General features: G+C 35.9%; 1 protein-coding gene across 10 annotated transcripts in view; it reads right to left on the bottom strand.

Moving 5' to 3' along the window:
* The window catches only part of LOC120632007 (sodium/potassium-transporting ATPase subunit alpha), an 83329-nt gene that overhangs the window by 21070 nt on the left and 37920 nt on the right, over positions 1-24339 (bottom strand). For 5 of the 10 annotated variants that reach the window (XM_039901750.1, XM_039901748.1, XM_039901754.1 and 2 more), the window contains exon 1: positions 4064-4271. The exons of 3 other annotated variants lie outside the window; for them this stretch is intronic. In XM_039901750.1, coding sequence (XP_039757684.1) covers positions 4064-4072 — 9 coding nt within the window. In that variant the 5' untranslated portion in view covers positions 4073-4271. Of the gene's footprint in view, positions 1-4063; positions 4272-24339 lie in introns of those variants that run through there. 2 more of the 10 variants (XM_039901749.1, XM_039901752.1) reach the window with 1 other exon arrangement.

Here is a 24339-nt window from a genome sequence, read left to right as displayed (position 1 = left end):
TAAAACATTCGAGATTTAAACCGACGCGGCTTTGTGACATTTCACCGGGTTAAAATAATAATGGGAGCTGCACGTAACGCTAGTTAAGCCCTCCGCCAAGAATTTGTCGTTGCGTACGATTTAGTTCACCCTAATTAAATTAATAAAAGAAGGCGCTATAAAAGTTGATCGAACTGAAATAAGTCAAGAGTGACTAAGCTGATATAGTTTCAAGGAATTTAATGGTGGCGCTGTCATGGTACATGCGCAAACGTACCAGAGCCAATTTCAGACCGGCGAAGTAAGATCTCACAATCTGTAACTATTATAACACAATTCTGATCAACTTTGTCGTGCATTTTGATTGTAATAATGGAATTGATAGATCAATTCAGAGATCTAATTGTTGGCAAGGAGGAAAATTGTGGTGTTACAAAGTGTTAGCGATCAACGATCAGAAATTCATTGTCACGGCCACGAAACTGCTTAATACTGAAAATTTGTGGTTACTATCGTAGTAGTTTCTCATGTGAATGAGATAATTATTTTTAACTTGGACGTCGTCGCGACGCGACTCTCGATTCCGACATGCAATTATAATATGCGACGGTTGCCAAAACACTATTAGAAGCAAAATTCACGTGTCTTTGTTGATGTGGTGTAACATGTACGGCAACGTTACCTACTGTATACTTATTAGACTTTGTTACAAAAAAGCAAGCGGGGGGTTTTACAACGTCGAGAAATTAAGGATTCGTATCAAAGTCAAATTGATTTATATATCGACCATTACTTTGCTATGAAATTTCAATGAATGGATACATTCATAAGACCGTTAACAACATATCTAAAAGATTTGGATCAAAGAGATTTTGAACATTGACAAGTGAATCCAATTAAACCGTGATCCGTCTGATGTTCAATATAAAGTTCAGCACTAATATTATTAATTATAAACGATCAAAACTATAACAAGGTCTATAATGTTTCGGTTAACTACGTTGAAAAGACAGTTGTTGAAGATGGTGATGATCTCGCACAGCATCAAATTTAACTCAATTCTGAATTCTTAATAATTCATTTAATTGGTACTGGTATTTCTGGTTTTATTATATTTGTACATTTTTAATTTAATTAGACATAATTATGATCAGAGCAGTATATCAAAACGTAATAAATCTCATGTCAATAACCGATTACAAAAACTTCAAAGGTTAACAAATTATATTATAAACAAAAACAAATTAAGTAATATGAGTAATTAAACGAGATATATATAGAATGAGTTTACTTGCTACACTACTCTTCTTTTTGCGACTTTGTAAGCATAACTGCAACATTTCTTTCGCGTAGCCGGTGATTTGCTAGCTCGAGCTGCAGCCGAAGCTGCTCGAAGATGAAAGCGATGTAGATACACCTTAACGCATTGTTTAGTATGAAATAATTATCGTACACCGAACCATGTCAGTCTGGGCAAACTGCTACTGTTACAGTCATGACTCGTACAGGGTTTAACGTAGAGACTTTTTAATTATACCATTAACTTCCCCTTTTGTCCTTTTTAATATAGAATATACTTTTCCGAGACCCCGGCATGTTTTATATTATATTTAACCGAATAAAAATCATATTTGCCATCTTGAAAAACCTAGTACTCTATTATAAAGGCACTGTGTTCTATGTGTTTTCCATAAATTAAAGTTACTGTAATTACGAATTTGTCAACGGTTTTGACTTTCGATAGCCACTTCTCACCATCTTATTCCTTTAAGAAATTTAGAATAAACTGCCATGTTGTGAGAAAACAATAGTAATTTGAACCATTTATGTGCAACCATAGAAGTACCAGTATATTTTAAGATTTACTACGAATCAAAAGTCATACAGTATCTTGTGACATCGTAAGTGTCATCCTTCAATTGAACTAAACAGAGCAGAGATTTTATTCGACGTTCTTATATTACTCAATACTAACTGCATATTGATATTACAATTATAATGGTTCTAAATTTAGAATGTCAAAAAATAGCACGGTATGCTATTTATGCAATGTCTTGTATCTTAACAATAGATTCCTTTATATCAACAGTTAAAATCGTTAAATTTCTTTAAGAAAGGTTTAAAATAATCCATCTTAATTCCTTCCGTCTTAATAATGATTTCGATAATTGCATGCTTGTCTAAAATTTGGATTTGCCTAAATTGAGTGAAATAAAATCATTACGAGATCAGAATTAACAAACGAAATCTTAAATCGATTGATTTTCAAAAACTGCAGCTGTCGCGCCCTCTGTTCTTAGTTTTGTAAGAACCGCATTTAGAATAAGATCGATAACATTAAATTGATAAGCTAGATAATAGATTATCAAGTATTTAATGAGTATTTCCTGGATATGCACTTATTACTTTCAAATGTATGAAGTAAAATTTGACGGTTCACATGCAGCCTTAACTCAATAAGTAAGCAGTCATAATGCCAGATATTATCTTAATTTTCTTGGATCTGAAAAGAGTTAATACGGAAGTAATAAACTTATATTACAAAAGAAGCATATGCAAGTCCTATCGACATATCTGTTTGTCGCTGGCTGTCCGAATAATTTCATATGCAGTCTTCCAACATAATTGCTAAGTACGTGCAATTTTGTTGGAAGAATGGACAATTACCCCAATTCAACCCAACAAATGAAAAAAAAACCGCGAATATAAGCGACTGTACGATTGTCAATCTTTAACTAGGATTTCGTGGGTCGTAAGTTGTAAACTTCAAGGACTCAGTCTAGCAACCTAATTGCTCGGTGCGTGCTATCGTCATGAAGGATAAAGGAAATACTCCAATAGAGCGACGGCACTCTATGCGATTTAAATGACATAATGACAAGGCAATTTTCTAATAAACCCCCGGTGCTCTTATATCTAGTTCTCGTGTCCGAACCGTGGCCGCCTCTAGCGACAACCTGTTTAGCTACTTCCTTCAGGACACCTTGTGAGGAATTGTTCTAATGGTTGAAAAAACTCAATCCTACTTGATTGAATGCTTTGTCCTTTAATTTTCTATTCACGACAGCTATAATTATGATTCGAGTAATTTATGCTGACGTTTTGTTTTATTTAAATGACATCGCCTTGTGGTACCGTTTATCGGAAAATGTAAGCGAACATTGAATGAAAGGACATTTTATGTCATGTCTGAGATTCTTTGTTAAAAGAATTTTGTGGATCTCTGCCTTTGTGTAGTCAAAGATGATTAAACTGATAATTATAAAATCTTCTTATTATTTTGTTAAAAAATTTAGTCATTAAATTTCTATAATTTTATTGGTTTCTGCTCTGAGATAATCCAAAGAACAGGATGATAAATTAAACTGTCAACCAGTTCAGGAATTGAATAGTTATCAGGAAGTAACAAAGTTATAAACTATTACCTAACTGGTATTGATTATTATTTCAAATTTGAGGATTGTCAGGATATAAAGAGAAATAAATGAAGGATTGTATGAAAGAGTGATAACACATGAGAAGACCACAAAGCAAAGTGTCTCGCTCGGCGCACAGATCGATACGAGGTGTTACGCAACTCGACTGCCGTTGTAACCGACACATTTGCTCCTTTTACATTCTATGGATACATTACATATCATACTGAACTACTTATTCAAGGGAAGCTCTAATGATAAAAAATGGATTGACTAAATAAAATGCTACTTGAACTACAGAAACGGAACTAAAAAAACTGATTTTAACAATTAAACAAAAATTGCAAACGTTTATTGCCTTTCTTTAAGAACACATTAATTGGTGCGTAAGTGTAAACTAGGACTATAATAATTGAGCTGTAGAAGAGAACAAAGACAATACGTGCAGATGAATTCTTCTATTTAAAAAAATGTAGGGGACATGCCTAGAAGCAAGCACTTTACACAAGCAAACGGCAGCTGATGGAAATCACGCAACCTACTTCGATGTCTTCCGCACTCACTATCGGCTACATGCACTCACATCTTCACGAAAGCACTGAGCTGCCCGATGAAGATTGCTATTTTAAATGCCCAGATAAACACTACTGCAAGCGCACTGCACTCACCTCGCCCATTTTCGCTAGTCTTTATGCAAAAGGCGGATAAAAAGAGCAGACCGCCCTCCGATCTCTTCTGTGTTCCTCGACGGAATGAAGTGGATCGTCGTTAGTTCTGCAAAAACGGAGACCGTTACGGCTTCCTCGTGTCAACGAAAAAACTAAAATGTGTGCGCTTCACGTAGTCCCGTCGCACGGCACTGGGGCTATGTCATTATGGTACGAAACTAAAACCCGGTATGAGAGAAGTGCACGGGTGGAGGAGGCGCGTAGGGCGCGTCTTTCGGCGGCCAGTTTCGGGCGGCGACTGAGGATAGGGCTGGCGCGTATCGAGCCGACGGCGCACTGACGTCACACTGCGTCACGACGCCAGCGCCGCCGCCACCGCCGCGCGCAACCCGCAGCCGTGCGCGCGCCGCCCGCCCTCCGGCACCCGCCGCCCCGCCACCGCCCCGTCGCCCCGCCGTAACCTTCCACAACCGGCACGATGACATCCGCCGTCCGCCGCCGCCTTTCCGCGCACGCACCGTCTTATCATTAACATCCTTATCTCATACAATAGAGCCTCCAGACTCCAGCATTTTATCAAATGGCTTCTTTATAAAACCAATACTTAATACACAAAAACCCAACATTATTTTATGACCGCTTATCCTTGAGTGTAAGCCAACCGAGACGCACCCAGTTTCAGTATAATATTGAGCTTCAATAATTAAATTATGTTTATCATATACAATAGAGCCTCTAGCCTCCAGCATTTTATCAAATAGCTTCTTTATAAATACTTAATGCTATAAATGTATTAGTTCAATATTATTACATATCCGCTTATCCTTGAAGGATTGTAAGACAACCGAGACGCACCCAGTTTCAGAAAATATTGAACCTCGGGAATTCAGAATTCCATGCTTGACTTGTTAATAAAGCCAATGCTAAACTAATTTATTTCAAGTATGAATAGTTTATTAACTCTGTACGATGTTTGTTGTACCTCTACGAAATTTTCAAAATGTAGATTCTACCCAGAAAAAGCCGCCAAGAAATTCAGCAATTCATATGAAAACCTAACATTTTTTTACGACCGCTTATCCTTGAAGTGGTGGAGGCGGACGAAGGCGCGCCCAGTTCCAGTAAAATTTTGAATAAGTACTTATATAATAAAAGGAGGCGGTGGATAGGAACACAAATGCTCGAGAAAGACGATGTAATATCTTCTAATATTTAAAAACAAAAATCCTTTTTCTAACTGGACCATTTTTACAGTAGTTTATATAAAATAATGTTGAAACGATTCAAGGTCAAATTAAGGATACCGGATTTTCGTGATACATGTCCGTTTAATCTATCCTATTGCTAAAAGTTAATCGGTAGAATGTAAATTGTACGAACAAAATCGAACCATATTTGGGAATTAGAAAATCTATATCTATCGATATATATAAAAGAGAAAGTGTGTGGGTATGTTCCCTATAGTCTCTGAAACGGCTGGACCGATTTTAATGGAAACTTTTAGGGAATCTCCGGATTGATCTGGCGAGTAATCCTGTAAAGTTTGGTGACGATCGGAGCACTATTTTTAGGCTTCAGATCGATTATTAAAGATATCAGTGTTACACGAAGCGGTTTTATGGTTAGAGGCCACACATTTGGGTCAGTTTTATAGCATTCACATTACGATAATGTATTATGCGTAAATAAATAGTAGACGCATATGTTTTCAAACACCGAAAACAGATCACCAAGTCCTGGATTCGATAGCCGTGTTAGATAAATAACTGTAAGGATTGGATTACTCGGTTAAGAAATTCACAGTATTACGTTCGGAGTATGGCAAACAGCGTCCACCCCTGTGCCTCGGAGAGCACGTAATGCCGTCGGTCACTGTTATCGGTCCATCCTCATCATAATTGTCAACCCATTACCGGTCCACTAAAGGGCACAGGACTTCCAAAATGGGTTCAGGCAGTAAGTAGCCCACCGCGCTGGCCAAGTGCTGCTCAGAATTTCGTGTTATCGGGTGACTACCACTGTCACTCGATAACAAAACTCTCTTTGGCAGCTTACTTAGTGTTCAAATTCCTTGTCGCCTATAAGAGAGAAAGCCTCTGTCCATCGATGTGACATTAATGGGCTTAAAATGATGGTATATATTTTTTAAAATTCGCAACGTTATAAATATCTTTGCGCATTTTTATTTTAGTTTTTTTACTGTTTGTTATGTTTATTATCTTTACCCCTTAATTGTGTGCAATAAAGAATGTATCTATCTATCTTTATTCAAGTAAGGTTTAGGTAGGTACGTAGGTGAGATGATGGAGATAACCATTAAAACTAAAGCTACGAGGGTACCAAATATTTTACTATAGCCTATGTCCCCGTTGAAGGCCTGATAAATTATTGAACCACGTCCAAAAAGGAGAAGACTCACAATCATTCGAAGGTTTAAGACCATTCAGAAAAGGATCGCACCTGATACCTTACCTTCTAGGCAGCCACAGAGTTTACAACTATACTAAGACAAAAAAAAACTAAAAAGTAAGTTTTGTTAAGCTTTAAACAGAGGTCTGTATTCTACACAACAATTTATGAATACATAGCGTGACCTCCGCAACTGTAAAAAATCACTTAAGACTTCTCATTGTAAGAACAAAATAAAATGTACTGGGAAATAAGAAACTTTGTAAAGTGGTTGAGATTTCAGCCATTTACTGTGGGAATTAGAAAAAAAAAGATGAAACCGACTTAATATACGAAAATCTCTCTATGTAAGCTATCGAAAACAATTATTATTATCAACCTTCTACGGGCCACGAGTCTCCTTTCATAAGCTTAGACCATAGACCATTGCGCCGGCCAAGAATTGGTAGACCTAACACACCTTTGAGAACATTAAGAATAACTAAGGCTCTAAAGAAAACATCACCTGGAAACCATGCAGGTTTGCTCACTACAATTTCCTTCAACGAAAAAGCAAGTGATATTTTCCAATTATTTCCCTTATATAGAAAAACGCACGTAACTTCGAAAATTTATAGGTATGTGCAGGGGATCAAACTCAGCCCCCCTGCGACAGTTGGCGAAGCTCTAATCACTAGGCTATCGCCGATTGAATAGTCACAAATGTAGCCGAGTCACCGTGAAGTCAGTGCCGTGGGGCGCCACTGTACACCGGTCAGATATTAATTTCCGCTACTTCACGTTCGCCCTCGCGCAATTACATGTCAGCAAATACATACGTACCCAAGAGTATAACTACCGGACAGTCTGGAGGCGCATACACAATGTGGATTCAATCCCGAGCAAAGAAATGGTATTATAAATCCTTACATGTTATAAAACAAAGTCCCCCGTCCGCGTCTTGTCTGTCTGGGCGCAAAAACTCTAAAAACTACATACCCACTACTTGTCTAGCTTATGATTATTTCACTTATTTTGGTACAAAATAAATAAATAAATAAGTGAAAATAATATCATAGCTTGCTTCAAGAATTGGGCTATTAAATGCAATAAAGATTCTTGATAGACCAGATAAAAGCGCGTTCATATAAAAACAAACTTTTTATCTTTATCAATAGTAGAGAAAAACTGGTGAATAGCTTTAACTCGGTATTATTTTCCATTAAAACTCCTTTGAGGAGTGTGCCTTAAAAAGGACCTTCTACCTAAAGATTAAATGGGGGATGAAAGTTTGTATGGAGGCAAAACCACTGTCCTCATTTCCCTGGGACATAAACACCCTTTCTGGAACGCTGTTAACCTATACTATTTTCCATTAAACTCCCACCGTCTTTATACACGAATCGATCACTCGAGCTTAGCAATACCATTGTACTCAAGTATTCCGAGAATCGGATGCAATTTTCACGATCGATTCTTTATAAATAGTTTAGCTTTAGGTATTGCCTACATGCTTTCCATCAATTTCTTCGTGCGTCCATTCTATCCTTCAGAATTGATAGGTTGATTAACTACTGGGTCTTCTAGATTAGAAAATAGATTGAACTAGGCCAGTAGAATATACCGAGGCAATACATAAATGTGAATTTAACGCCAATTTCCTGTCAAAAGTTCCGGCCATTTAAATTATGATGTAAGTTATGTGTGTAAGTGTGCACTATCTGTTGCCCGCGTTTATTAGTTTTTTTTTTAATCCTAAGGAAACCGTTTATTTTTCTGGGTAAAAAAGAAGCCCATGTAACTCTTCGTCTTCTCAACAAACTGTATGCCAAAAATCTAATAGATTGGTTACTTGGTGGAGGGTGTTAAGGTAGTACAAACAAATAAACACACTTTAACATTCATAATCATCACATCAACCAATTATCGGCCATCAACAGGGCAAGTATCTCCTCCCACAATGAGAAGGGTTTAGGCGTTAGTCCACAACACAGGCGCACCACATTAACAATATTAGTAAGGAAAATCAGAATTAAGACCAAGGTCTATTAGCACACTAATTTTAACAAAACAGCTTTAAAAGTCTTCTTTAATAATTGGAATAATACATCCTAGGCCATTCCTAGGGATCATTCTAGGTGTCAAAATAATTGACTTTGCAAAAGTGAGCAATAGCAGATAGCGTTCCAGAGCTTAGAGCCATAGAATACTATCACAAGTTAGCGATAGCATTTTCTTTTTCTTTTTTTTGAAAAAGGTATCTAGGTTAAATATCCTTGTTATCTTTACCATATTGTGTAAAAAATGTCGCTGAAAACAGTAGTAAAATATATTTAATGAACAATATCATTTTTAGCGACATTAATACAGTGGCAAAAGACCACCGGGCCTCGGGTGGCACCGACTGTCAGGTAATAAGTATTAATTTCCGGCACATTAAGTTCACCCTCATGCAATTACACGTCAGCAAATCTATGGCTAATTTAGCCCTACCGGCACGCATTAGGAAGCTTTTATAGATTTTTTGAAGTTATACTTCTTTTGGCGCGATGGAGAAAAATGATGAGAGTGAATTTTTACGATGCGAGCGCAGACCAACAACTGAATTGTACATCGTAAAGTTACTCGTAGTTCTAGGTGGCATGAAAATCGACAACTTTGTTCAAGTTGTATATTCTAGTATTTTATATTTAGAACACGTGTTTCGTAACAATACAAACAGTGTGAATAAATAAATATTATTATGTTAATAACACCTTTATTTAAATAAAATTCTTTTTGATTCATTTTAATATTTATCGTTGATCACTACTGCATTTTAGTTATTTTTTTTCCATACGCCAAAGAAGTATAACTTCTAACGCGTGTACATAAGTACACACACTCTTTTGTTATTCTTTTTTATATAATAGTAATAATTGAGGTACTAAGCAGATTTGTCAACTAAATAGTAAGTGGAAAACCATAGCCTATAAACGAAGCAACAGCAGGGCATGCAAGGAACTCGTCCTGCAACGTACCGCCCTGTATCAATCAACCTGAGGCGTTGGTGTTAAGCCTCATGTGCCAGTAATTACAGCAGCAACCACGCCCTTTAGAACAGAACACAGCAATACTGATTGGCGGCTGTAATAAACATGGCGGTAGTATTTCTCAAAAACAAAAAGCTCTCCTTTTAAAATTTATCTTATTATCTATTTTATGAAAATATTTTTCATTTCCCTAAATTCGGTACCAACAAACAGAGTTTAATAAATTATTTATTTTAACAATAAACACTACACGATTTTAAAATTGTGTATAGGCGACCTACAAATTGCCGCAACTTGTGCAAAGAGACCAGTTCGAGCAATAGAAAAAAAAAATAAGAATTCAGTAAAAACTTCAGTCAACAATTAAAAATCAGTAATAGATGCAACGTAGTTTAAGAACAATTGAAAATTTGATTTCTAATTAATGTTGCTCTAAGCAGTCACTCATATAAAACCCAAACTACAAGGTTGAGTCACACAATATATTTACAGCGAGTTGCTGTTGGCAAGGGCGGTGTGAAAACACCTTTACCCTACACTACTTGTGCACGTACGCTCCACTTTAAATGGTGCTTTATGTCGAATCAAGTTGAAGTTGCAATAAGATAAGTTCTCGATATATAGTCATTTTTAGCGTTTAAACTGGCGTCAAATACAAAACAGTAGTTTTAGTCTATCCCACGGGAACTGTACATTTTTCCCAGACTAAAAGTACATTCTATTCCAGACTATTATCTGTGTCAGTGCTAATATTTCATTCAGATCCGTTCAGCCATTTTGGCGTGATTGGGTAACAAACCTCCATCTCATCATTATCATTATCATTATCATCATCATTATCATCATCATCAACACCAGTCCATTACAGTGCTCGGGTTTCCCATAGTGAGAAGGATTTAGGCCTCGCTGCGGACAGTAGTAGTATTAGTATAGAGTTAGTATATAGTAGTAGTATAGCTCGTCCGGGGAAGTACTATTGCCATGCTTATTTCTGCCGCTATGCAGCATTGTTGCAATGCTGTGTTCCGATGAAGATTCCGAAGGGCGTGGTTGCCGGTGTAATTATTTTTCACTAGCTGTTGCCCGCAGTTTTATGAATCCTCCGGGAACTGTACATTTTCCCGGGATAAAAAGCCAGCTGTTAATCCAGGGTATAATCTCCATTCCAAAATTCAGTCGAATTGGTTAAGTAGTTTATGCGTGAAAGAGTATAAAACCTGCATCCATCCATACAAACAAGCTTTCGCATTTATAATATTAGTAGGATATGAGAACGTCTGCGATGGATTTTAAAAGAATTTTACGCCACCAGATGTGTAATGATGTAACTGAGTCGGGGAACGCAGCGTTGGTAGACCTCCGACCTAATGTGACAGAAACATTAACCAATTCCTTGGGAGACGCTGGATACAAACGATAACTACAAGTTTCTGCAGTAGAGAAAAAGATCTTACTCGAGCAGTAGAAGCTGATGATCAGAGCACTACGGGAGATACAATAAAAATTAAGCTTAATTTTATACTCCACGAAAAGCAGGAGTATCTGTATGGTTTGATTTATCTTCAATCTTTATATTCAACACCGAACAGACCTTCGGCAATGTACTCTAAGCACGCATCCCTCCGACACTGGAGCATCCTTAGATATTGACTTAATATAATTTGTTCATCTTTAAGGGGTACCTATGTCATGTTTGTCGAAATCGTTATTCGAATGCTTACAATTACATTTATTATATATCTAAGACTTGGTCGGTAAAAAACAATGGTACGCCATACTTGAAACTTTTCCTTTAGAGATAATTTAATCTGAACTCTTCGCGGTTTATATAGAAGATTAATTAGGTGTTTTATAGTGACGTTAATGTTTTTCCGAAAGTTCTAACAATGTGGCGAGATAACTTTGTTTAACAGACCATCGCTCACTGCGAGTGATTTTCCTTTTCTTCAAAGGGCGTCATGAAAATTAAGATAAGTACATTTTAATGTTTTTATGTGTTGTTTGTGTTAAAAGCTTCTAAAGTGTCTATTAATTCTACTCATCACGTAGTGGTTTTAATTTATAACAAAAATTGGTTATTAATTCGGTACTCTTTTGAGTATTCATAGATTTCTCGACCATATCTTGGCCAACTAAAATATATTTTTTAGGTTTACTTTGCTTCAATTTGGTAGTAGTACATTTTAAACATCTTCAATGTAAATGATGTTATAAAAAAATAACAATCGCGATCTCTTTAACCTTACGAATAAAGCAAAATCTAATGTTCTACAAAAATATTGAACTTTAGTAAATTTATAAAACGATAAATTTTAAATGTGGTTGTCTATAGTAATTTTTAGGCTTTATGCCTGAATTATATTACATCTTATTAAATCTTAAAAACTTATTTAATCTTAACATAAAAAGAAAGAGTGATTTTCGATTGACAATCTTATGTGGAGAACCCATGGAAAATTTCTATTTGCTGACGTAACGGAGGTATCTATGAGGGTATCCGCGTGGCTAATATAACATTACGTTACGACCTTTGGTAAATGCGAGTAAAAAAGGTTAAAAAAAGGTATAAAATAACAGGTGCAAGGTACACTAAAAGTCCAGAAATAACACGATTTCTAATTCTACAACACGTGCATGATATAGCTATTTGAAGTCGTTCTTTCATTAAGATATTGTCGTAGGGTAGGAAGGATTTATGACGGAGCTATAAAATTTGCTTTTCTCTTAATTGCGAGGAAATAAAAAGGTGTTATTGTAAGTACTTAAAAGACTAAATACCATATGAAGCATGAGGCTTGGGTTGAAGAGCTACGAATTATATTGCCAAATCATAAGTGCATTTTGCGTTGATAACGTAACTAGCACTATAACAATCCCATACAAACTGTTTTTCATTTAACCTTCACTACTTACAGCGTTTAACTCTGAAAAATGCATCTAGCTTACATCTAGTATTAAAAAAAACTTCATGAGCAATTTAGAATTGAAAATTTTAAATTTTCTTCGTTATAAACTTAGCTCAATCCAATTATATCCGAAACTAAGTTTTACTAGAAAATCCGGTAGCCAGTTTCACCCTGGTCGGTGTTCGTAATTTCATTGGACGTTCGTTGGTGCGGAATCGCCCACGGCCGCGGCCACGTCGGTTAAAATACACCAATCAATAATGCAATATGTCTGTTGCTATCGGAACATCTATTAAGTACGCATGCACCGACCTGGGGGTTTTCCCGGGCATAGGTCAGTTATCACGTTACCCCGCCCGTTATCGGTGAAATAATCAAACTTTTAAACGACATAAAATCACGTTTTCAATTCAACTCGGCATGAAATTATCATCAGTTTTAATTAAATGGTTTCAGATCTTAAATTCTCAAAAGAATGAAAAAAAATTGCTTAAAAATATTACATAATGCCCAGCGTTGAAAAAGGCGATTTTATGCTTCTTTTGTTTTCTGACCGATTTTTTAAACTAATTATTTTATTGTTTGAAAGAATACGCTCGAGGTAATCTCATTGTCACAAAGTCAGTCTTATGGTATATCTTAAATCTAATAAGGCCCATACTTATATGATTCAAGCTTGTGATCATATTTCATCAAGATCGGTTCAAAATAAAAGCCAAACATACAAAAAAAAGACCAGACACTTTTCGCCTTTATAAAATTAATATGGATTTCGGAAACCAATGACATTTTTTATTCCATTTTTCCTACTTAAAAGAACTTTCAGACGATGTGGGGTAAAGGGGGAGTTTATTGAAAAAGAATGGTTTATATTCTAGTGGTTACTTTTTTTGTAATTTTTTTGGGTTATATGGTTTTGGGTGGACACTATTGTTTTCGCTTCAATCCACTGCACCGTTAATGAGTGAAAGAAAGAAATACCAAATAAGAAACTACCACATCTATAATATAAGTAACATAAACCATAGACGTTCTAACCATCATCACGCAACTATTTAAACTTTTCAAGCGGATACTTTAATTAAAGGCTAGTACTTTTGAGTTTTAATGACGCTCTGAAAGGCAGGCGTACTCGGGAAAGTAAATAGACACGGCAGTAGGTCACACTACACTCGGGAGATAAAATACTGTGCGACTAAAATGTTCCACTATCGCAAAAAATGTGAGAGAAACGAGATGCTAGCGGTCAACAGACCCCGGTTGCCAGTGGCGTGCATATGGTTTTTAAGCAATGTAGGCTAATTGATGCCTAGCAGCACGGCTAGAATAGACGAGACAAACATTTTACCCCACGTTAATATCCACTGACAAGGGATGTAATTTACTTGTTCACCGGCCAAAGCAATGGCAACACGGATAAGAAATTTGCCCCCGTTTAATCATCATTATATCTACGCTTTACCGGACCACTACAGACCCACAATGATAAGGGTTTAGGCCTCGCTGGCCCAGTGCGGATTGGTGGACTCCACCTTTGAGAACAATATGGAGAGCTCTCAGGCATGCAAGTACTTTCCTTCACCGTTGAAGCAAGTGATATTTTAACTGGAAATAAGCATGCCAGCAGTATTTCTTACCCAGACGAGCTGTCACAAAAAGCTCTACTAGGTACCTAATACTAAAAAAAAAAAATCCCACTGTGGGCATGTATCACAATGGGCAAATATCTGCACATTATGTATACAGTGCAGATATTTAACCATTAAGATACTGAGTATACTAAAATAAGGTTCAAAGAACGCATATTTTATTGAATCTTAAGTTAGTAAAAGATTTGTTAATATTGACCAAATTTCCGACTTAATAATCTTCCGCTATACACGATTCAGTAAAATTTTATTCTTAGAAAATATCTCAGCTAGGTAAGGCAAAAGGCAAATTTTCTGCACGTATGGTTTTCTTAGGCAATCAGAAAAAAAATTGCGCTAAAATTAAAGATACTTTATTAATTTTAGGATAACTGATGATTAAAGTAATGTTTAATTTTGTAAAGCCAATAAAAATTGGAAATAGGAAGGGAAAATAACATATTTTTAGGTTGCGTTTGAGTTTGCAACGTTCAGAAATCTGATACGGTCATGACACACTCTTAAGTAGGTTTTGATTAATGATGCATTGGGCAAACATTCGTTGCAAATTGCAATCATTTTTATCTTCTAAGAAAGGCGCCGTCGTTTATTTTTCGGTATGTTTCTTGGCTATAAAACATTATCTACCAATACGAAAGGACAGAAAGACCTGAAGACTTTGTGTCGTTTCTTGGCAGACTTTCGTGTTTTTTTACTCGGCAGGATATGTGCTCTCGAGGAGTCCTCATTAAAACTGATAAAGCAGTTTTCAACTACCTTCAATAATGGGAGGCAGATTAACTGAAAGTAACTTTGACTAATTTGTTATAAACTATTTTTGGTACTAATTTACAATAATTTTAAGAAAAAAAACCAATTTGTAGATCAGTAGGTGTGCACTTAAACTCAGAAATAAAGTAATTTGAAAAAATACAATAAGTATTTTGTGTAAAAATGCAGAACAAATGTCAAAGGTGAGGAGCACAAAAAGATTTCCAGCGCTGATAATTTGACCTGAACAAGGCCACTGGAGTAGCCTATACCTACTTACAGTTTAAAACCTTTGCTAAAAATAAATATGAAAAGTCGTGGGACACCAGACAAAAGCGAGGCTTTTTACACATACCTCAGCCTTCATAGTAAAACACACTTTATTTATTTGTCTTTATTCCTAGGCACCATTTCAAGATTAGTTTTTCTTGTCATAGAACACGCCGCTCAGGCGTGCCTCTTCCGCTCGCTCGCTCCACTTTTTTCGAGTTTGGTCCGCAACCCGTAGTGGCTTTAAGAAGCTTCGCTTGTGTTACTTTGAAACCTAATTGTTGTTATTAGTATTGCCCATAAATTATTGGGTCTTCAAAAAATATTTTTTTTAATTCAATGAAAATATGTAACAAAAATATGTTGTTTGTGAATGTACCTATTTTAGTTAATTTTTTATAAGATCGATAACTCAGTGAGTGAGACAGACAGCTCTGTAATAGCACTATGCGATCAAATTAGAAATGAGATCTGTAGAAGTACTAAAGTTCGAATGACAAATCTCGTGTGATAATGCGCAAGGCACATACATCAAAGAACCTATGGACCACCGACAGTTCGGGTCACAAAATTTCCAACAATGGACGTCCATCATCCCATGAGGTTCATGGCTCAGCAAATATATTTGACCACTTACAACGTAACTCATATTATTGTATGTTATTATTATTCCAGGCTATAACCATTATAATTATGTGTGGCTTTGAATCATACCGTAGGTACCTACTTGACAAAAAAAGAATGAAGAGCTCTTATGTAAGGCATTAGTTTCAGAGATGGGGCACCGGGGTAGAGTCCTACCGCGTGAAAAGTCGGCTGATATGAAAATTCGTCGCGGAGCGGTGCTCGGGCGTAGGGCAGGGGGCGGCACGTGGTGCGGGGAAGAGAGGGGGGCGCGAAGGCTCTATTTGGGTCACCCGGGGCGTCCCACGATCAATAAGCGAGAAGCGGCGCGCGCCGTATACCCTCTTACCAGTACCGCCTTGCCATATACCTAACCCGTCTCGAGCTGGCCTATCGACATTAATTATATTGTATTAATAGTTCTTATAAGCAGTAATGGCTTAGTATTCCCAACTGCTAAGTCTATAAATGGCCTTGGATGGATGGATTCCGTTCAGTGAGTACAAAACATGGCTACATGAACAAACACATAGGGAGCATTCCCTACTTTGGGCCAATGCAAAAGACTGCAAACAAACCAAAATAGCTTTCCCTAACCTAAACCAACACCTAACTAACAAACTACTCCGCCTGGATAGAAGCAAACTTAGGAAGGTGGTGGGACTCATAACAGGACATAGCTCCTTAAACAGACATCTTTCCATTATAGGTGTCACCGACAGTCCTCTTTGCAGAGCATGCATGGAGAAGAATGAAACACCTACGCACGTGATGCTGGAGTGCACGGGCGTGACAGAGCAACGCGAGATCTACCTGGGATCACCAGCCACTATCCCAGAAATCCTCAGCAACCTGGGCGGCATGCTGGGATTCTGGAACGAGCTTGGATGGCTGGAGTAGCGAGCAACATTGGGAAATTTCACGTACAACAAGCGAAGCGCTTACGTGCGGAAACTGCCCAGAAGAAGAAGAAGAAGATGGCCTGCCGTTCATATCGATCGCAATACTCCACACGTACTTACACTTAGGGCGGGTCAATCTTGTCATGTACTTTCATATTGGCTGAAAGTCCTTAATGTCAGACCTATTAATGCATAACATTGAATTTAAACGTAATTGTAATTAAGCACGAAGGGTATTTTGTGACGTCCACTTTTACACCCTGCGTCACAAAATGTGATTATAAGTGCGATAAGATGAGGCTCGTCTCTGTATGACATTGAAATCGTTACTAAGCACGTATGTTTCGTGACGTTAACTGTGACATGACTAAATAGTTGAACTTTAACGTCACAATTTGTTGTACTAAACGTGTTATGATGAATTGAATGTCACACAGAATTAGGCGAGCAATTCAGCCCATGTCAAGTGACTTATGTAATAGCAGTATTGTGAAGAAACTATTCTCGAGATATTTGTAAGAAAGCTTAAAACCCAGTTTCAATATAGTACAATCTAAAGTAAAACGCCTACTTTTAGAAGCATGAAATTTTGCATAGAAGTTCCGTGTACAAAAGAAAAAAATTACGTAGGTAGATATTAAAAGGTTTTTTGAAATTCTACTACATTCTCAGGCGGTGACGCTGAACTCTACTATTAATTACACTCTACACATAATCTTTCGAAAGATCACCACATGATCAATCATGATATTTAGATATTTATTTTGAGATATTTCAATGTTTGAAATAAAAACGGAATCTTTACAAAGCAACAAGGAAGGTTTATTTTGGCCAGATTTTAAATTTGACAAATGTCATGAGGTTCAATATTTTATTAATACTTTTTATTACATAGCTTAACAATAGATACCTATAGAAAATAATATAATAAAATCAACACGAAGACAGAGCAGAACAAGTAAAATACAAAAGGCTGCATTATATATAGCTTAGTACTTAGTATATGACCCGCGGAAGTCAAATACAACAGTATATTATATAACAATAGGTAATCAGTAGTTCGGAAATATAAAATATAAAAAAAAATCCCTAACATTTATTATGGTATATTTATATGGCCATTATTCTACTAGTGAAGCTCTTTCATTTGATACCCGCATTGAGGGTTGTGAAAAATAAAAATGTAATACGCCGTTTCGTGGTGGCGGCCATCTTGGCTTTAGAATTTATCGTAGTTTATGGTATTCTACTAAACAAGCCCTTTTATTTGATATCCATCTTGAGTGAGTTGTAAAAAAATATATTAAAATAATGTAATCCGCCATTTTGTATCGGCGGCCATCTTGAACGGATTTTTACTCAACATAGCTAAGAACAGCCCAGACTAATTCATCCTACAAACAAAAAAGACAGAATCAAAATCGTTTCGGAGCTACGATGTCACAGAGAGACAGACACACAGACACAAACACGTCAAAGTTATAACAACCCGTCGCTTTTGCGTCGGGGGTTAAAAAGAAAACAGGTGAACCGCCATATAAACAAAACAACTTAACGACTGGTAAATTTATTACTGTAGTAAAAAGGCAAATAATTTATGAGACGTTTAATGAAAACTCGGGTATTGAATATTTTCTTAAACCTGACTGAGCTTTATGCTCGTGTACGGAAACCTTCCTCTTGACAAAGGTTTTACTAATTATTTCCAATTAGGTACAAATATGTTTTTTTTTTTTTTTTTAACGCTGTATGTATAAAGTACGCTGAATTACTAATTTAATGGACTGATTGTATAGATTCATAAGATATTTTTATTTCGCAAGTTCGCCACAAATCATGTCGTACCATGGCAAAAAACACTTATGATTCTAATCGATTGAAAGTCTTTTAATATGTATTTACTACATTCGCCCACCAAACTCGATTTAAAGCAGCTTGGTGGGCCAATGCTCTCATATAATGGGCACAGGTCATTATATGAGATGGTGATAACAAAAAAAAAACAATCGGCTATGTTTCTTGTGGGCTTCTTCTTAGACCCTTGTAGCTTTAGTTTAAAATTTACGTTTAATATGGTTATCGCCATTATCTTACTACCGTGCAATTCTCATTTAATTTAAGCGTCAAAAGTGCCACCTTTGGGCCTACTTGAATAGATATTTTTGACTTTGACTTTGACATTAGCGGAACGCCCATTCTTGACCGCTAAGGATCATATTTAAAATATTTTGAGTATAGATTGTCATCTAATTCTAAGAATTTTACTATTAAAATTTGAGACTAGCCTGTTAAGAAATGAAACTCTTCAGCTTTACCATTAGTGCCTATTGGAATTGGAAATTAGAATATGCAAAACCGTAATTCCTAATATCAAATAAAATATTCGGTTATTCATATTGGGTAGACTTCATTTAAATGGAGCAAGAGAGGCATTATATATCCGAACTGCTTATAATCTCAAGTGGCTCATATTTAAAGCGATGAAAGCTTGAAGCTTATGAGCTTCAAACTTAGATGTATAATAGGATACTTTATGTTTTCAAATCAGGATTCAATTTTCTAGACAACTAATTAAAGTTTCTAAACTATTTGCAGATATTAAAAAATTACGTACATCATTTCCAAACACAGTTTTATTACAAATTTATATGACAATCTCAAGGCATTAAATTATCATCATTGAATCAATCATTATGCGTGAATCAATACGCTAAATACGTCATGCGTGAGCATCGATAAAAAATATCGAATTTAAAAAAATAAAAGTTTTTAATATTAATAGCACGCGCTAAAAAGGAACAATGTTAAATATGAGATTGAATTGGTTCAAATAAGCTTCATACTTATTGTCCTAGAGCTGTGAAAAGATGCAAAAAGCTGTAACTTGAAGAAGGATATCCTAGAAAGATAAACGGTGAGAGATAAAAGATCCACATCTTATTGGTTGTTTTTATCTAGCTCACCCCGCAGGTGCTATAACTGTACTGTTAAAAAAGAAAGGTAACTCAGCTTTCTATAAAAAGCACTTAAAAAAAGAAAAACTATCAAATGAAGCGGTGATAACCCAGTGGGTAGGAGCTCAACATCACTTACGGGGGGAATACCAGCACACACCCACACGAATATCACTTGCATCAACGGTGAAGGAAAACATCGTGAAGAAACCTACATGCGTTAGAGTTCTACATAATGTTCTCAAATGTGTGTGGAGTCCACTAATCCACCAGCCAGCCACTGGCAACGCACTGAGCCAGCGTGGTGAACTACATCCTTAACCCCTTCTCATTGTGGGAGGAGACCCGTGCCCTGGTAGTTGGCCGTTTATGGGTTGATATGATGATGATGATGAATGTTCTCTTAATAATAATAATTTATTTGCAAGAACGTTTCTACAATATCAAGAAGTTGGTAAACAATATAGTCAGTTTAGAGAGCATAACATTCTACTAAATTAATGGAGTGCAAATTTAGTTCATGGATATTAAAATATAAAAAAATCTACCTTAATTAAATGTCAAATTAAATTAAAATAAACATTTGTAGTGTTTATTTTGCTTTGACACATCATAAAATTAAAATTTACAGTAAATAAAAAAAATAATAACAAATCGAATAAAATGTTCCATATTATATTTAAAATCATTATACTTAATATGTTTTTCGAAATCCCGGTGTTCGTTTTTTCAAAAATAGCTCTGGAAGAAAACAGGATATAGGAGTAGTTCTGTAAGGACGCTTAAAAAGTAAATAGGTATAGGTAAATATAAATGAAAAAGAATCGTATCGGTCCGTACTCCGAAGGACCCACTCAGCAAGCTTTTCGGACCGTACAAAAATACTCTAGTGGAAAGAAGAAAGCTATTTCAGTGCCAAGAGCCAGATTAAGGTTAAGACAAAGCCAGTTTAAGAGTTTTCTTGGACGAGATTTTGTTTTTACGGTAGAAATATAAAATAACAGGTAAGGTAAAATAGCAAGTAAGGAAAAACGGTAGATAAAGTATTGTTTTCAATTCACTCTTTTTCATTCGTTGGCTCTCCTTAATGCACCAATAGCCCATATTGCATTTACTTATAGAGAATGTTGTGAATTTTGTACTTCAACGAAGTCAAAATGTTCTTCAGTTTGTGTTTAAGTAAATACCAATTTAATTATTTCCTTATTATCTCTGAACTATTTAATAATTTTGTTCAGAATAATTTTAACAAATTCAATAGCCGAATGAAATTTCTCAAACTCACGATTTATTCTGCTATTGAAAAGGAGAAGAAAAAACGTTTAATTTTATGGGTAAATTATTTGAATAGAATTATAAATTGGTATTCTATTTTATTTTATTCGAGTCACGATAGGGTGCGAGCGAGATGAGTAGACGCGCACGATGTAAGAGGGATAAAGAGAGGAAGTTAATATGGATTAAAAAATAGCAGGCTCCAAAACGCGTGCGTGCCGTTGTCGATTTAATATTCGCGAATTAACCGCGGTCTATGGCAGTCATGAAAATTGTTAAAACCTAATTAATCAAAGAGCAAAGCAAAGAGAAAGTCCTCCAAAGAAGATAATAACTTGTAGATAAGTTAAGGTAAGCAAGGAAGTGCTTACACGTGCAATTAATCGAATTATATTCAAGGACGAATTTGGTCCTCTTCATTTAATTTAACTTTTTAATAAAATACGTTTGGATTCAAAGACTATGGTTTTTCTCTTTTCTTTCAATAGTTTATGTTTATAATAAATAGTTTCTAGTAGTCCCTCAGGATCGGGTTATTATTATATATATCGGGTCGATATTTATATATACATATATATATTTGGTCATATTTGAAGCATCATAGAAGTTATGGATACAATTTTCTCTAGGAAATTTGTTAGTAAAGTTGGTCTCACTGCCAGGTTGAAGATCAGCGTGGTGTTCTTCTGCCTTTTACGTTTTTGACCTCAGATGTGGATGACGTTGGCGTTGACAAGTGTTAAGTATCATCATCAATTGAACTGAGTGATGTCCACTGCTTAACATAGAGGTCTTTAGTAAGGATTTCCAAATTCCAAAATCTCTGATGAACAGATACGGATCTCCGTAGAAGAACTAGAGTTACCGACATAGCTCAACGAGTCAGGAATCTGCAATCTTCATCTGCAATCGGAGAACCGATGGACGTTGGAGTCCCTAGTTGCTGGCGAGCCCCAACGAAGTGGACAGACGAGTTGTCAATAAAACGACTATAATGATTATTGTAAGAAAGGGAAACTTCTTGATTAAGTTTGAGTTGAATATGTGAGGTTATTCGAAGCTTTTATTGGCGCCCGTTTTAGTCGCTGACAACAGAGGTTGTTCCTCGCGAATAAATTCATCATGTAATATTTCAAGGAGACTAAACGTAACATTGGAGTCAATGTTAATCTGTTATTCTTTATGGACGGCGAAATATCTCAACCAACGCCATATTAAATTGACAAAAAATAGTCACCCGAGCTTAATTGCTTTATGGGAGGGAGCTTCAGAAAGTACTCTTACGCCATAAAAGAAAAAAAACCTTTTCTTTCTTTTAGAAAAGTAATTTAGGGAAAGGGTTAAATACAAAGCTACAAGCGGGGAAGGAGGCTTAGGTACCATTTTTTGGTACCCTAAAACTTTGCATCCCGAAATGTTTTTCACAAACATTTCCCACTAATTGTATACGTTGACGTCTTGTTTACCCGAAAGCTTTTTTGGTCTCCACAAAATAAAATAAGGTTACAAATTAAATTTTGGTCAAACTAATCCACCGGGTTTAGCTTGTCGTTCGGGAATAAGGGCATTCCACGCACCCCTTTACAATCCCACTTTTAAAATATATATTTTTGCGACACGTTGTTGTTTATAATTGGGTCTTGAATTTTTCATGAGTGCTTAATCTCAGTTCCATCAGTTATTATACGGCCTAATCTCAATTGTGTCTGTATTAATTTCTCATTATAGTTATATTATTGTTATAATTTTACATATTTTCAGAAAGGGGATGAACAATAATTATGTTTAACTCATTTTAAAAAGTTATTCACGATAGAGTGAATCAGAAAGTAGATATCTGAGAGACACAATGGTATTCCGAGAGCATTTGCATTTTAACTGGATCGAGTTTGGCAAACTTTTCACATCAAGCCATGCCCAATGGTAATTTTTCTCGAAAAATATTTTAATGTAGTATCTTTATGGCATTATTTAAAAGGAACAAAAGTGAACTTATGCATACACATTTTCTTTTGAACAATATTCTGTTAACGAATGACTCAAAGTTTGTTGTTTTACCCGCCTGATTTTAATACGATTTAAGATTTTTTTATTAAAATTAAGTTCATAAAAAACATAGAATAAGAAAAGAGAAGAAAGAAGAAAAGCCAAATAGAACAAGTAAATACGTACTTGTCCATCAAAAACTCAAACATGTACTGTCGATGGTGGATCATCTCAAAAAGCTATTTTTTTATTATAACGCGTTTACACTATCTCCAGCTAGAGCGCTTACTTCTCCTAAACTTCATATTTGACGCTCTTATAAATGCAACTACTACTAAATTTTCATTATTTTTTCCTTAACAGCATGGTATACAAGGCATTGTTAAAGTTCACTAATACTGTTAGACCGAAATTTAGTTAACTACAAAAAAATAAGATTTATTTACAGCAGAATGGGACACCAATCTTTATTATTTAGTATGTTTCGAGGATTTAAGTGAATAAATAAGAAATTAATATTAATTATAGCTTTAAGCATACTTCCTCAATCGGGAGATATTATAGAAAAAGGTACTCGATCTCACTGCACAGGGGATGAAAAACCAGTAAGAAAAACGTTAAATTAATCACACGAAGATCTTTGTGAAGGCGCATTGGCCATCTATCTAAGAACATCATATCTGGAATTAAATATGGCAAAAAAGTGTCAAAAGTCTATGACAGTTTACCAGTACCTACACATATCTAAACTTTAATGAGGACATGGTTATTAATTACGCTATCCGTCCACTCCGGCTTATTTAGAAGAATGATAATTATGGACGAATATTTACTATTAAAAAGTGTTGAAGGTTTTCCATTAAAGCAGCGTTTGTAGATGATAACCCTTATTTAAAGGGATATATATTGTGTCTAACCATTTTCTCGTCATATGTCATAGAAATAGGACGAGAAATTGGTAGTAACCGACATCTATCTAATTGGATTTTACGCGCTATAATAAAAAGGCTAAATGGAAAAGGAAAACGCTGGAAAGGCTTAATGAATCGCTTGCTGGAGTTTTATGCTGATTACGTATGCGAAAATTTTAATCTGTACTCCTGGACGAGCCCAATAAATGTGTTAGCTATCTCTGACGTCATTCTTGACTACACGGTGCGTCGACGCGTATTGACACCATCTTTAATTCACAGTACTTTACGCATTCGTAATATGGAACTAACATTTGCTGAAGTGGAATTAACTGAAATCTTGTTAAACAATTAAAGACCCGAGAGCTAAGCGAAAGGGCAGAGTGGTAGATTTGATGTGTGTAATGGCTGAAATGGCGACCTTGTTGGACTAATACCGGTAAAGTAATTTAATCCGCAAATCGGCGGGGCCCGCAAAAGTGGGTGAACTTCGACCTTTCTGGACCCCTCCTTTTGTGCCCCTGGTTACGCATGTATCAGAATTGTCTAAGATATCCAGGATACTTTAAGATGGTTACATCTGCTGTGGTGTGAAGAAATGTTAATGCCCAATTAAGACATTGTCGAAA

The sequence above is a fragment of the Pararge aegeria genome, chromosome 19 (assembly GCF_905163445.1).
Source record: "Pararge aegeria chromosome 19, ilParAegt1.1, whole genome shotgun sequence".
Lineage (NCBI taxonomy): Eukaryota > Metazoa > Arthropoda > Insecta > Lepidoptera > Nymphalidae > Pararge > Pararge aegeria.
This window is presented reverse-complemented; position numbering and strand designations above follow the sequence as displayed.